Source organism: Ursus americanus, chromosome 15 (genome assembly GCF_024610735.1).
Source record: "Ursus americanus isolate L20-20 chromosome 15, mUrsAme1.1.p, whole genome shotgun sequence".
Classification (NCBI taxonomy): domain Eukaryota; kingdom Metazoa; phylum Chordata; class Mammalia; order Carnivora; family Ursidae; genus Ursus; species Ursus americanus.
The window spans coordinates 2,843,609-2,855,678 of record NC_142141.1 but is presented as its reverse complement, the minus strand read 5'-3'; the positions used below and the strand labels follow the sequence as shown (position 1 = coordinate 2,855,678).

Here is a 12,070-nt window from a genome sequence, read left to right as displayed (position 1 = left end):
ATTCTTTATAGATCCTTTCTTATCAAAAAGACAATGTCCTTGACCTCTGCAGTCTTCCCTAGCATGTTAACGACAGCCACCCCCACCAGAAAAGCCTGTCCTATTCTAATCAAATTACCTGGGAATAGAGACACAAAAATAAAACAACAGCAGCAAAGATTAAGAAACTAGGAGGAAAAGAAGGTACTCAGAGAATAAGTGAGATCTCCTTTCTTTCCCAAGTTGGATTAAAACCTTTCTCTCTTGCTCATTATGGAAAGTCTGAGAGTTGATCTGGTTCATACAAAGGGCTGCCCTTGACCTGTCGGCTCGTCTTTCTGTCAGTCTCACAGGCTTTACGAGAGAATACCTACCCATTCCTGGCCATGATTATGCTGAAGGATCGGAGAATGACTGTGGTGGGACGGCTAGAAGGCCTCATTCAACCCGATGACCTCATTAACCAGCTGACATTTATCATGGATGCAAACCAGACTTACCTGGTGTCAGAACGCCTTGAAAGGTACAGGGGAGTTCCTCTCTGGAACAGAGAGAGACCAGCTACAAATTTGGGTGGCTGACCCAGAGCTTCACAGATTCTGACTTATTCTCTGTCTTAGAAACAGACAACTTTTCAACTTTGAAAACCATTTAGTGTTAAAATATTTATGTACTTTGACTGAAATAATTCTCCCATCAGGTCATCTGTTCTTGTAAATGTGAATTAAAATAAGGATAAGACTCTGTGCTCAAGAATATATACATCATGTCATTTAGAACACCTGAACCGTGTATGGAGCTTAAATGTAAAAAATGTGGAATTGTTAGCGCTCTTCCCCCCATTACATAAATAGCGTACATTAATTGTAGAAAATGTGGAAAACACAGAAAAGCACAAAAAAGAAATTTAAAGACACCCACAGTCCTACCACAACTTTTAATATTCTGGTGTATTTTATTTTATAGACACCTACTCTCTCTCATTCACTCCTATGTATACACACACACTTTTTTTGGAGAGAAAATAGGAAGTACACTAGAATGTTACAGTATTTTCTCTTTGGTTAGTAGAATTCTGAACAAGGTATTTCTCCATTTTCTGAATCTTCTAAGATGCATCTGTGTGGTTTTTCATTTTATAAAAGCAATATATACAAAAACGCAATAACCCAAAAGGTTATTTAACTGTAAAACATGATCTTGATGATTGCTTTTAGGCAATAATATTGTTACTTTTGTTAGAATTGGGAAAAGGGTGGTTTTATCTGTGAAGTTAAAAGGGAAAGGAAGAGCTTGCCCTTTCTTTTTCTGCCAAATTAAACTGGGAAAAGAGATGGCTCATTCCAATTCTGCCATGCTCTGCTTTGGAATCCTTTATGGTAGTGTGAAATACTCATCTGTCAAGATCGTCAACCTTTTTACCTCCCCAGAAGTTTCAGTGTGAGAAAAAAGAGATTTTTCTTTGCCTTCTCTGCTTTTTGATCTGGCCACAGGGAAGAACGAAACCAGACCCAGGTGTTGAGACAACAGCAGGATGAGGCCTATCTGGCCTCTCTCAGGGCTGACCAGGAGAAAGAAAGGAAGAAACGGGAGGAGCGGGAGCGGAAGCGGCGGAAGGAGGAAGAAGTGCAACAGCAAAAGTTGGCAGAGGAGAGACGTCGGCGGGTAATGAACCTGTCTTTACTCCTTGTGATTCCCAAACTGATCTTAAGTGTGAAAGGAAGAAAACTTGAAGATGATGGGATTTGTGGGTGTTTTAATTCCTTGCCATTTTTTAAAAAATAAGTTCTGTGTCCAGTGTGGGGCTTGAACTTGTGATCAAGAGTTCCATGCCCTACTGACTGAGCCAGCCAGCTGCCCCCTCCTTGCCATTTTTATATTTACTACATTTTCACAAAAAGTATTTTTTAAAAAAATTTTTAAATAATGTTTAACAACAGATACATCAGTGAGCAAAAGTCAGGTAAAACAACTCTGTTCCATGAAAAGCAAGTGTAAATGGATAACAAGCGGTTCAAAATTCACAGCAATAGTTTTTCTTTCTTAGCACCAGCCAGTGTTAGCTAATTTGGCATTTCATTCACGATCTTTCGTCATGTATTGCTACTTGATTATAGCCAGTGTCTTTAAGCTATTCCCTTTTTTTCCGACAGGTAAATACCCTAACATAGTTAATAAATAATATATGTGATGCATTAGCACTTTGAATTGTGGTGTTTCTGACTCTTGCCAAGAAGTTTTTCTTACAGTAGTAGTCATTCATATTTCTTCTGGCTGCACAGTAAACCTACATGGTGATAGTGTTCCTGTTGCCCTGTTGGAGCCATAGCCTCAACTTTGCTTTGTGTCTGTACAGAATTTACAAGAGGAAAAGGAAAGGAAGTTGGAGTGCCTGCCCCCGGAGCCTTCCCCTGATGACCCTGAAAGTGTCAAGATCATTTTCAAATTACCCAATGATTCTCGAGTAGAGAGACGATTCCACTTTTCCCAGTCTCTAACAGTAAGGACTGCCTAAGTTGTGTGAAGTGTATGTAGGGTCTGGGCTATAGATTTGGAAGTTTTAAGGACTCTTGAAAGTGGTATTGGTGTATCTGTTGCTCTGATGAACAGGGCAGGAAAGGGTGGGACAGAGAGAGGAATGCAGTGAAACATGAGGTTCCTTCTAGCTGCCAACTCAAGGGAGCTGTTAAGGTTTTCTTTCATCATGTTGGAGTTCTGAAGTGAACCTTACTAAGAAGCTCCATGAAAGACTTGGGTATTTAAGGTGGGAGGCTCTTCCATGCTGCTCAGCTTACATTAGCTTCAGAATCCCACCAGAACCCCCCTTGCTCTGTCTCCACAGAAAACTCTGTCTCCACTGACCTGAAAGCACCTAAATTACACATCTGAATATAAATGCTTGTACAGTTTGCATGCAGTTGTCACTCTCCCTTTCTATCCATTTAGCCTGTAAGAAGCCCCATTTTGTGGGGCTGGCTACCTTGTATATTTGGTATCTAGAAGTAAATAGTTAAAAGCAGCATCTGTTAAAGTCTCACACAATGATGGGGCGCCTGGGTGGCTCAGTTGGTTAAGCCTGTGCCTTCAGCTCTGGTCATGTTCCCCGAGTCCTGGAATCCGGGGCCCTGTGTTGGGCCCCTTGCTCACCGGGGAGTCTGCTGCTCCCTCTCCCCTTGCCCCTCTCCCACTCATGCATGTGCTCTCTGCCTCTCTCTCAAATAAATAAATAAAATCTTTAAAAAAAGGATCAGATTTTTCATTCTAAGATGAATAGATGTGTTTTCTTGGTCAGTGTACGTTGTTGACTCAGTTTCTTCATCTGTAAAATGGGTATGATAATAGGTACTTTCTAATAGGATTGTTGTTAGGATTAAGTTCATATGTAAGGGCTCAACATTGTGCTGGCTCCTAGTACGCACTCAAATGCTTAACTGTTGTTTTTTGGTATTTATAACCAAAAGGAAATTTCTCTTTATATTGATAGTTGGTATGTTGTCTTTCCAAATTTACCATTGTAGTAGATGCTGCCATTTCCCTGATCACTCGAAATAGTCAAGAGTAAACTGCATAATAGAAATGAGGGTGCACTGTGGTCAAGTGAGGCCAGGTAGCACATTTATTACTTCTGTTAAAGAACTTTGGATAAGTTGCAGAATCTTTTACAGGGCCTCAGATACCTCATCAGTTAAATGGAAATACAGTCTTCCCTTAAACTTTAAACTGAAGATATTTCAGGCACTGTGCTAGGCACTCTAGGGGTTATACAGATGAGTGAGACATGTTTCTGGAGTTCATGGAGCTTATGGCCAGTGGGGAATGTAAGACCCAAGAGTTAATCCAAAGTAAAAAAGTGAGGCATCCTGGCGAGAGAAAAGTGAGTAGCTTTCTCATTTTATTTGTTCATCTTGCGTTTATGCATTTATTTCTGTTGAGGGAAGTGCTCACATCCCTAACTTTGAATTCTTAAATTGTGATAACATGAATGAGCCTCACATAGTACATACCATGTAGTAGTAGGTGGTTACTAAATGTTCATTCCCTTCCCCCTGGTGTGTTTCCTAACTGCTCGAGTTTGCATTGGATTTTAGCTTGCAACCATGTTCACTAACAGTTTCACATCATAGTACACCTGAGCTTTATGGAGCTTCTACTCCCCAAACTTAATTGTGTATGTGAAAAACCTAACAAACATTAACTCTCTTGAGAGTTTCAGAAGAAAATCTATTAAAATTGTGGAATAGAACAGGCTCTGGCCAAAGGGGACCCAACCCATTTGTTAACTATTTTATCCTGAAAGACTTTTTTTGTTTGTTTTTAAGATTTTGTTTTTTCATTAGAGAGAGAGCGCAAGCGGGATTGAGGGGGCGCAGAGGGAGAGAGATAAGCAGACTCCCTGCTGAGCTGGGAGCCCAATGTGGGACTTGATTCCAGGACCCTAGATCATGACCTGAGCCAAAGGCAGATACTTAACCAACTGAGCCACCCAGCCCCCCCCCCCCAATCCGTGAAGACTCTTAAATAGGTTCTCAGTTTTTAAAAACAAACCTCAGACTGAGAGAAATACTTGGTCATAAGTGGGTACAAGGCTCAGAGATGGGAAACAAGTATAAAGGAGAAGTGTGGTGATGGTGTGGGCTTTTAATTTAACATTTATGGAGTTTATAACATAAAGATTTATAGTTTTTATAGTTTTTCATGCTCTATCAGACTTTGTGTCATCTTCCTGTGAGATCCCCTCTTCATAAATAATCTCAAAGAGTGAATGTGCAGTGAAATACTGTTTGCACAAAGCTCAGCTCTTGATCGTAGTAAAATGCTAAGATAAAAAAGAATAAACTGTAGAAAAATCTCCAGGTCTCATGGGTGGGCAGAAAAGTGGCAGCTGACTTTCTGTTAAATGAATGCATATTAGAGCGAATCCAAATTATACTCAGCCCAGGACTCATTTTTCTGTTAGGAACCAAAAGCGACCTCTGGAGGTGATGTGCATTGTCAGTGGTAAACAGAAAATGCCAATTTTATACCAGGGTTGAGTATTTTCAAGCAAGATTAAAAAGGAAACAAAATACTGTTTAAAGCCTATGTTGGGTTCATACTAGTAATACTTGCTGCAAGTCTAATTGATGCATCTCAATATAAGAAAAGAAAAGTAAATGTTAATGGAAATTGCACAGAGAAACAGGAACTGTAAAATGATTGAGGTTGATAGATTAAAATATGCAAATTTATAAAATCATGAATGGATTTAGGGAAGAGGAGCATAGATTTACTCCTTAAATTCTGGAGTCATATGTGGCCTCTTAAAAGCTCTAAAGAGGTAAGTTTAAGACAAATGAGGAAAGGACTGCTTCGCACAAAGGGGACTAAACTTCTGAGAGGTAGAACAAAAAGAAAATAGATTCCCTCAAAACAGTAAGGGTAACTTGAGTGTTGTGTTCCTGGTCTTTGGGATTGAGCTAAAGGAGGTTAGCAGTGCCCTTCACAACACATCCTTTAGACTCTTTGGTAGAAGTAGCATGCTAGACGAAGAGGGCCGTAGAGTGTGTCCAGTGGGCCAGTTCTTAATATGTGGCATCACGAGACAGGGAGTGATAAAGGTGGACTATTCCATAGATACCTCACATTTTAAGTGTTAGCAATGTGAGTTTTCTTAATGTCACCTTACTTCTCATTAAGAATTTACCTTTATTTTATCAGAGCCAGAGCAGGGCATTCTCATAGAGGAGAGCTCCACATGAAGAATGTCAGACTTTTTTTTTTTTAAGATTTTATTTATTTATTGGACACAGAGACAACGAGAGAGGGAACACCAGCAGGGGGAGTGGGAGAGGGAGAAGTGAGCTTCCCACTGAGCAGGGACCCCACTGGGATCATGACCTGAGCCAAAGGCAGACGCTTATGACTGAGCCACCCAGACGCCCCAAGAATGTCAGATCTTGACCAAATTAAGGAGAGTGTCCACATGTGGGGACTGTCCAGTGCACAAAGTGAGAGCCTGAGAACTGGAAGAGGAGGGGGAAACGAACTCGTGGTTTTCTGTGTCTGTACATACATAGAAATATAGACATAGATGTGTGTATGTATATACACATATTCTCTAGTTTTTTTCCACAGAGGGTGCTTGGGAGCAGCAACACCCCAATAGCAACGAACATACCTAGCACCTAGATCGTGGCTTTTAAATACCATTGTCCATTAGGAAGAACCAGGGCTCCTTGGAGAAATGGCTGATTCCAGATCTGGGGCAGGAAAACACAAGATCAGCCTGGAATACCTTGTGCCAGAAAGCAAGGAATTATTCAAAAAATGATGGAGACTTGCCACAAAGACACAGAAGCCATCTTGGAAGGGCTCTTCTGAGTCCATCTGGAACATTTGAATATTGAAATAAATATTATAATATTATACCCTGCTGAATAAAATAGGGAATCATGACTCTAAGTTAATATAAGTAAATAACTTGAAAGTTTGAGGAATAGATATCTCTGTAGTTTCAAAGTACCTCCCCACAAGATCTCTTTAATTACAAAGGAGAAAGGAATGGCTGCCACAGTGGAGAGGCCTGGCAGTCATCACCTTAACGAAGGGATCAAAGGGTGCATTATAGGTACTGGGCAAATTGGAATGGATAGGATGCATTTAGTAGAATGCAGCATTATTTCTATAACATTACTGCCAAAGAACATACCTGGAATCTAATCGTGAGTATACATTAGGCAAACAAATTGAAAGAAATTCTGCAAAATAACCAGTAATCTTTAGAAGTGTCAAGGTCGTGAAAGTCCATGAAAGAGTAAGGATTTGTTCCAGACTAAAGGAGGAGACTTAGAAGATGGGTCAGTGAAATGGAACACATAATCCTAAACTGGATGCTTTTGCTATAAAAGGCAACTAGCAAAACCCGAAAACTTTAATAATAATTTAATATATATTGTTAATGTTACAGCATTAATGTGCCAGTTAAATTTCCTGTAGTTTGAGGGCTATATTATGGTTATATAGGAGACCATCCTGTTTATAAGACATACACAAGTATTTTGGGGGTGATGGGACATCAGGTTGGCAGCTTATTCTCAAATGGTTCAAAGAAATTCTATGTTCTGTACTTCGCACTGTTGTGTAACTCTCTGATTATTTCTAAATAAATTTTTAGCTCTATATCAGGTTGTCAAGGAAAAAACAGATGAATCACTTCAGAAGTAGAACTAGCATTGGACTGTGTAATCTCTTTAAAGAGCTGCTCTACGTATTTGCTCTGTGAAATGGAAGGACCTCACAATAGCATTCCAGTGTCATGCAATGACTTCATATTCAGAGTCATCCTGGAGAGAGCTGGTTGGGGGGATATTTGATTCATAGTTGTTGTCTGTCTTTGTCTTTCTCTTACCGCCCTTTTTCTATATGATCTGCAGGTAATCCACGACTTCTTATTTTCCTTGAAAGAAAGCCCAGAAAAGTTTCAGATTGAAGCCAACTTTCCCCGGCGGGTGCTACCCTGCATCCCTTCAGAGGAGTGGCCCAACCCCCCCACGCTGCAGGAGGCCGGACTCAGCCACACAGAAGTTCTCTTTGTTCAGGACCTAACAGATGAATGACATTTTTTCTTCCTCTCCCCTCCTACCCTAATCCCTAAAAGAAATGGAAAAACAAAAACAAAACAAGAGAGAGAAATTCATATTATTATTATTATAATACAATATTTTTTTTAAAAGACTGCTGCATCCTACGGAAGGATCAGAAACCATGCTGCCTACAAGAGTCACCACCTGTGTGTGCGCGCGAGGTCAGCAATGAACGTTCCCGCTGGCAAGCCCACCCTTCCCTACTGCCTCTGCACCATGCACCTTCCAACGAAAGGAGACTCTTCACCTCCAACCCAGTCATTGTCCCTACTGGGGAAGGGGACATTCCCACTAGTTCTTATTCATTCTTGCTCTTATGGAAAATAAAAGTGAAAAAACCTCCATCAGCCAGCTACTGCAGCATCTCCTGAGGACTTGCTTCTCCCCCCACTGGAGAAGAGAGGGAAGAGAAGGCACAGAACAGAGATGTTCCTTGAACTTCCCACAATTTATGAATAACTTCTAAATGATTTCTGTTGCATTGTAATGACCAAAGGAATGAGGCTGACATAGGTGTTTTTTTTCCTTAACTTTATTTGATAAGAGCCAATTCTTAAGCCCATGAGTTCATGCCCTGGGCTCCTTAGCCCACGAGAGTGTAATAAAGGTGCCCTGGGCTGGTTTGTGCTTATTTCTGCCATTGTCCCTCTCACATTCCCAGAGAGGTGGTTCTTTTTGGTCCAACTCTTGCTGTCGTTTCTTGCCATCTATGTGCCCCACTCGGAGTATTGACAGGAAATCTGGGTTCGTTACCCCAAAAGTCTGTACAGATATACCCATATATGCGGTGTGAACTCCGTGTATACTCACTATACACAGGACTGCAGCTTTCCCTTGGAATCTGTACCAGGTGGTTATTATGGGATCTGAACCAAAGGATAGCGGCTCTTCATTCCTCTTCTGACATGTGAATGCTTTTCCTGCCCAGCCCTGAGCTTTCCTGAATTGCCAAGCTTGGTGCTTTCCCAAAGGACTAGCAGGACCTATGGTAGAACCAGCAGAACCCCATGAGAGTTCCCTGCCTGTCTCAGTGGGAGTGTGGTGGTGGTGGTGGTGGTGGTTTAAGGGTAGAACTAGAGACCTTGAAGGGAGCCAAGACAGAACTCTCAGCCTGTGTAAACTGTTGGAAGGCACATTTAGTTTCTGATGTAGCTACCTGCTGGAGGCAGTTTTTAATCCTCTCTATTGCTGTGTTGAAGTAATAGGGTTTTTAAACCTCTGGACATCCGTTCTGTGGTTGAGTTTATGGTAATGGGTACATGGGTCAGGCCATGTATTAACAGATGCCGGCATGAGCTGGCAAATACTCCAAAGTGTTCTACAGCTAGACTGGTGCAGACTCGTAGCACTGTAACCTACTGAAGTAACTAGCATGCTGTGAGGCCAGGGGTTCATACCAAGATAAAACATAACTTGGTAGAATTGCAGTCTCCAAAGGTTTTTTCTCTTGCTTACCTAAAATCTAATGGCCACTCTCTTGGGTAGCAGTGACATGTCTTCTGCTCTATGCAGCCCTCAGTGGTTGGGGTAAACACCAAGGGACAGAGTAAGGAATCTCACACACAGCACCTGGGGAGCGTGGGAATTTCCCAGTGGCTTTGGCACAGGTGTCTAGAACACCATCTCTAGGAAAATTTGATTCTGCTCCTGGCTGCCTATTATTCCACTTTGTTTCCTGCTGCCTCAAGCCCAGATGAGTGGGAAATCACTGTCTCATGTTGTGTTGGCACGAAAGGAATCTGGAGCGAATACCAAGATAAAGCATATTCTCCACTCAACCTTACGTGAATTCTGCTTCCTGCTGACAGCCATGCAAAGAGGAATTTTTCCACTTAACTCCGGGCCTCCCTCCCTGTTGGACTCATAGCTGTTTCCCTGGCAGTATACAGGAGGAGAGGATATTAAGGGCCATCACTAGGTTGGGTGTACCAAGTATCTTGCCCACACCTCTTTGGGAAGTTATAAAACTTTTTCCTTAATTCAGTCTGCATCTTATTCTACAATGTGCACTTTATGTCTCTTGCCCTTTTAAAACCTGTTCAGTGAAGGAGGTCAGATGCCAGAATATTAAGAAAAAGTTATGTCGGTACAGTTCTTGGGTTGGCCTACCCATTACTTTAGGTTTCAAGAGGTTTTATCTGAAGCACACGTTCCTTCCTAGTCTATGTTGAAACAGGCCTGCTTTGCTCAGACCCCATTCCTGTCTCCTTGCTGACCCTAGGGCCGCTGCGTAGGTGCCACATCCTTTCCTCCTCCATGAAGGATGCATGTTTTGTCACTTAAAGCCAGTACAATCTGTATGTTACTCCCAAGGACCTCTGGGAACTCGATGGGACCTGCAAGGGAGAAAATAGAAGAATCTGCAAGGATTTGCTCATTTCCAGATCACCTCTGGGTTATTTCAGCTATTTATCAAACGGCAAGTCATCAACCTAACAAAAACACTTGATTCAAGTTGTGTTCTGCACTCCCAAACCGAAGTTGTAGATTCAGCTGAATAACCATGGGAAATGACCAAGCAAAGACACCCCGCTGGAGTCAGTTGAATTTCTGCAGCCTCAGTGGGTCCTTTCTAGTCTTTTCTTCCACGTCTGCAGAATTTCCTGCAGCAAATACTTCTTTGTCCTTGCTTTCCTCCACTATGATGTTTGGATAAAAAAATGACCAGAGGAGAATATTTTTCTCTTAAAAAAAAAAAAAAAAGAACCTAGAATCTTCAACTGAGCAGTCATTATGAAAATTGCTAATGGTGCCAAGGCCAAGGAAAGAGTTTCAGAAAATGACTGTGGGAAGGAGTGATAACCCCCAGAATGCAGAATCAGGGGAGTATTATCTGGTGCTTGAACAAGGAGCTCCACTTTACAACTGGTTTTTTAAAGGACTTGTGAGGAACGCAGCAACAGGAAATCCATCCACAAAGGCTGCAGTGCCCCAACTTGCACCGCACCTGAGTAGTTACGTGATAATTGACTGAAGAGATCTAGTGTACTTTAAAGTTTTTTCATAAAAGTTTACATTGTATTGTAGGTTAACATTAAATGTTTTATAACAAAAATCTCCGAACAAGTTGTGGGTCTTTCTGTCCAGGAGAGATGTGGTAGGTATTTTCTTCTGTGTGAAGGCAAGTTTGGGAAGCCATGAGGGTGGGAATAAGGTATTTGCATTGCTGAAAAGCAAGGGAGAATGAACCGAGCAAGGAGTTAAAATGGTGTATTCCAGTGAAAGGAAGCAACTTGGTGTGGTGTAGCGGAAGAGCAGACAGATCCAGGTTCAAGTTTGGGCTTTTCTGACCTCAGACAAGTTCTTTAGTTTTCCCCAACTGTAAATGAAGTTAACACCATCTGACTCAGGATGGGTTTGTAGGTTAATGTATATGAAGTATCCAACACAGGTGTCATTGTTCCCTTTCTCCATGGGGGTGTGTTTTGAAGGAATATTTTCTTGCAGTTTTAACTGTCAGTTTCGTAAGGGATGCCATGTCTCCTGCTAGAACAGACCTATGTCCTTGTGAATGAGTGCCTAAAGAAGAGTCGCCTTTGATCTAACGAAGTCTGGACTATCGGAGCTCCCCTCCTAAGGTATTTTTGCTTGTTTTTTTATTTCTGAGGGGAAACGTAAGCCTCGGTTCTTTGCCTTTCTCTTCCCCACTGTCTGACCTTGTGCAAAGAACTCATTCCTGTGAGCTACGAATTCTTGTCGCCTTCAGAATCTCCCCTGTTGCTTATCTGAAGATGTGGGCTTCTGTTTTGTTTTTTGGGGTTTTGGGGGGGGGTGTTAAATGTAGATCTTAAGTGTGAACTAGAATGTCTTCTGCTCAGTGTAGTCTGCAAGAAGCGTTTGTTCAACTTAGGTCAGAGTCCACTTTTAAAAATGAACACTTCACAATTGATTGTGAAGTTTATGTACAAAATTTTTGCCATCAATTAATAGAGTAAAGGAAGATTTGAACTCTGATGCCACGTACACTTGGTTTCAAATCCTGGCTGTGGCCATGGTTTTGGCCAAGTGACCTCAGCTCTCTAGGCTTCAGTTTTATCATCTCTAAAATGGACCCGGTTGTAGCCTTGCAGTCAGGATGAAATGAGTTGCTGCTGCAGTTACCTGGCACACAGTAGCTGTTCGGTGAGTAATAGCTCCTATTACTGTTTTCAGCACAGTCTGTAGCTTGCCCACTGCTAACAGTTCATCCTAGATACAGATGAAGGAGAGAAAAAGGGGAGAGGTTAAGTTGAGGCTTTGTTTATGGGCAGATAATGCCTGATGCTTTTTCTTCCCATGCCTCCGGTGGTGTAACTCCATGTACTTTTTCCCTGATGGAGCCACCAGCCGCCAAGGTCTCTTCCTCCTGACCATGAGCTCAGCCAACACTGTCCTCAGCCTCTCCTCCTCACGGCTCTACTTCTGTCCTTTTCTGTCTGCCCTTCTTGGTAATTCTCCGAACGATGCCCCAAACTCCCAGGTTTCTAACC

General features: G+C 41.9%; 1 protein-coding gene across 2 annotated transcripts in view; it reads left to right on the top strand.

Annotated features, from left to right (window-relative positions):
• Positions 1–10,308, top strand: part of FAF2 (Fas associated factor family member 2) — a 66,868-nt gene extending 56,560 nt beyond the window's left edge. For both annotated transcript variants that reach the window (XM_045801276.2, XM_045801322.2), the window contains 4 exons: positions 325–502; positions 1,473–1,644; positions 2,336–2,479; positions 7,392–10,308. In XM_045801276.2, coding sequence (XP_045657232.1) covers positions 325–502; positions 1,473–1,644; positions 2,336–2,479; positions 7,392–7,574 — 677 coding nt within the window. In that variant the 3' untranslated portion in view covers positions 7,575–10,308. The remainder of the gene's footprint in view (positions 1–324; positions 503–1,472; positions 1,645–2,335; positions 2,480–7,391) is intronic.
• The last annotated feature ends 1,762 nt before the right edge of the window (positions 10,309–12,070 follow it).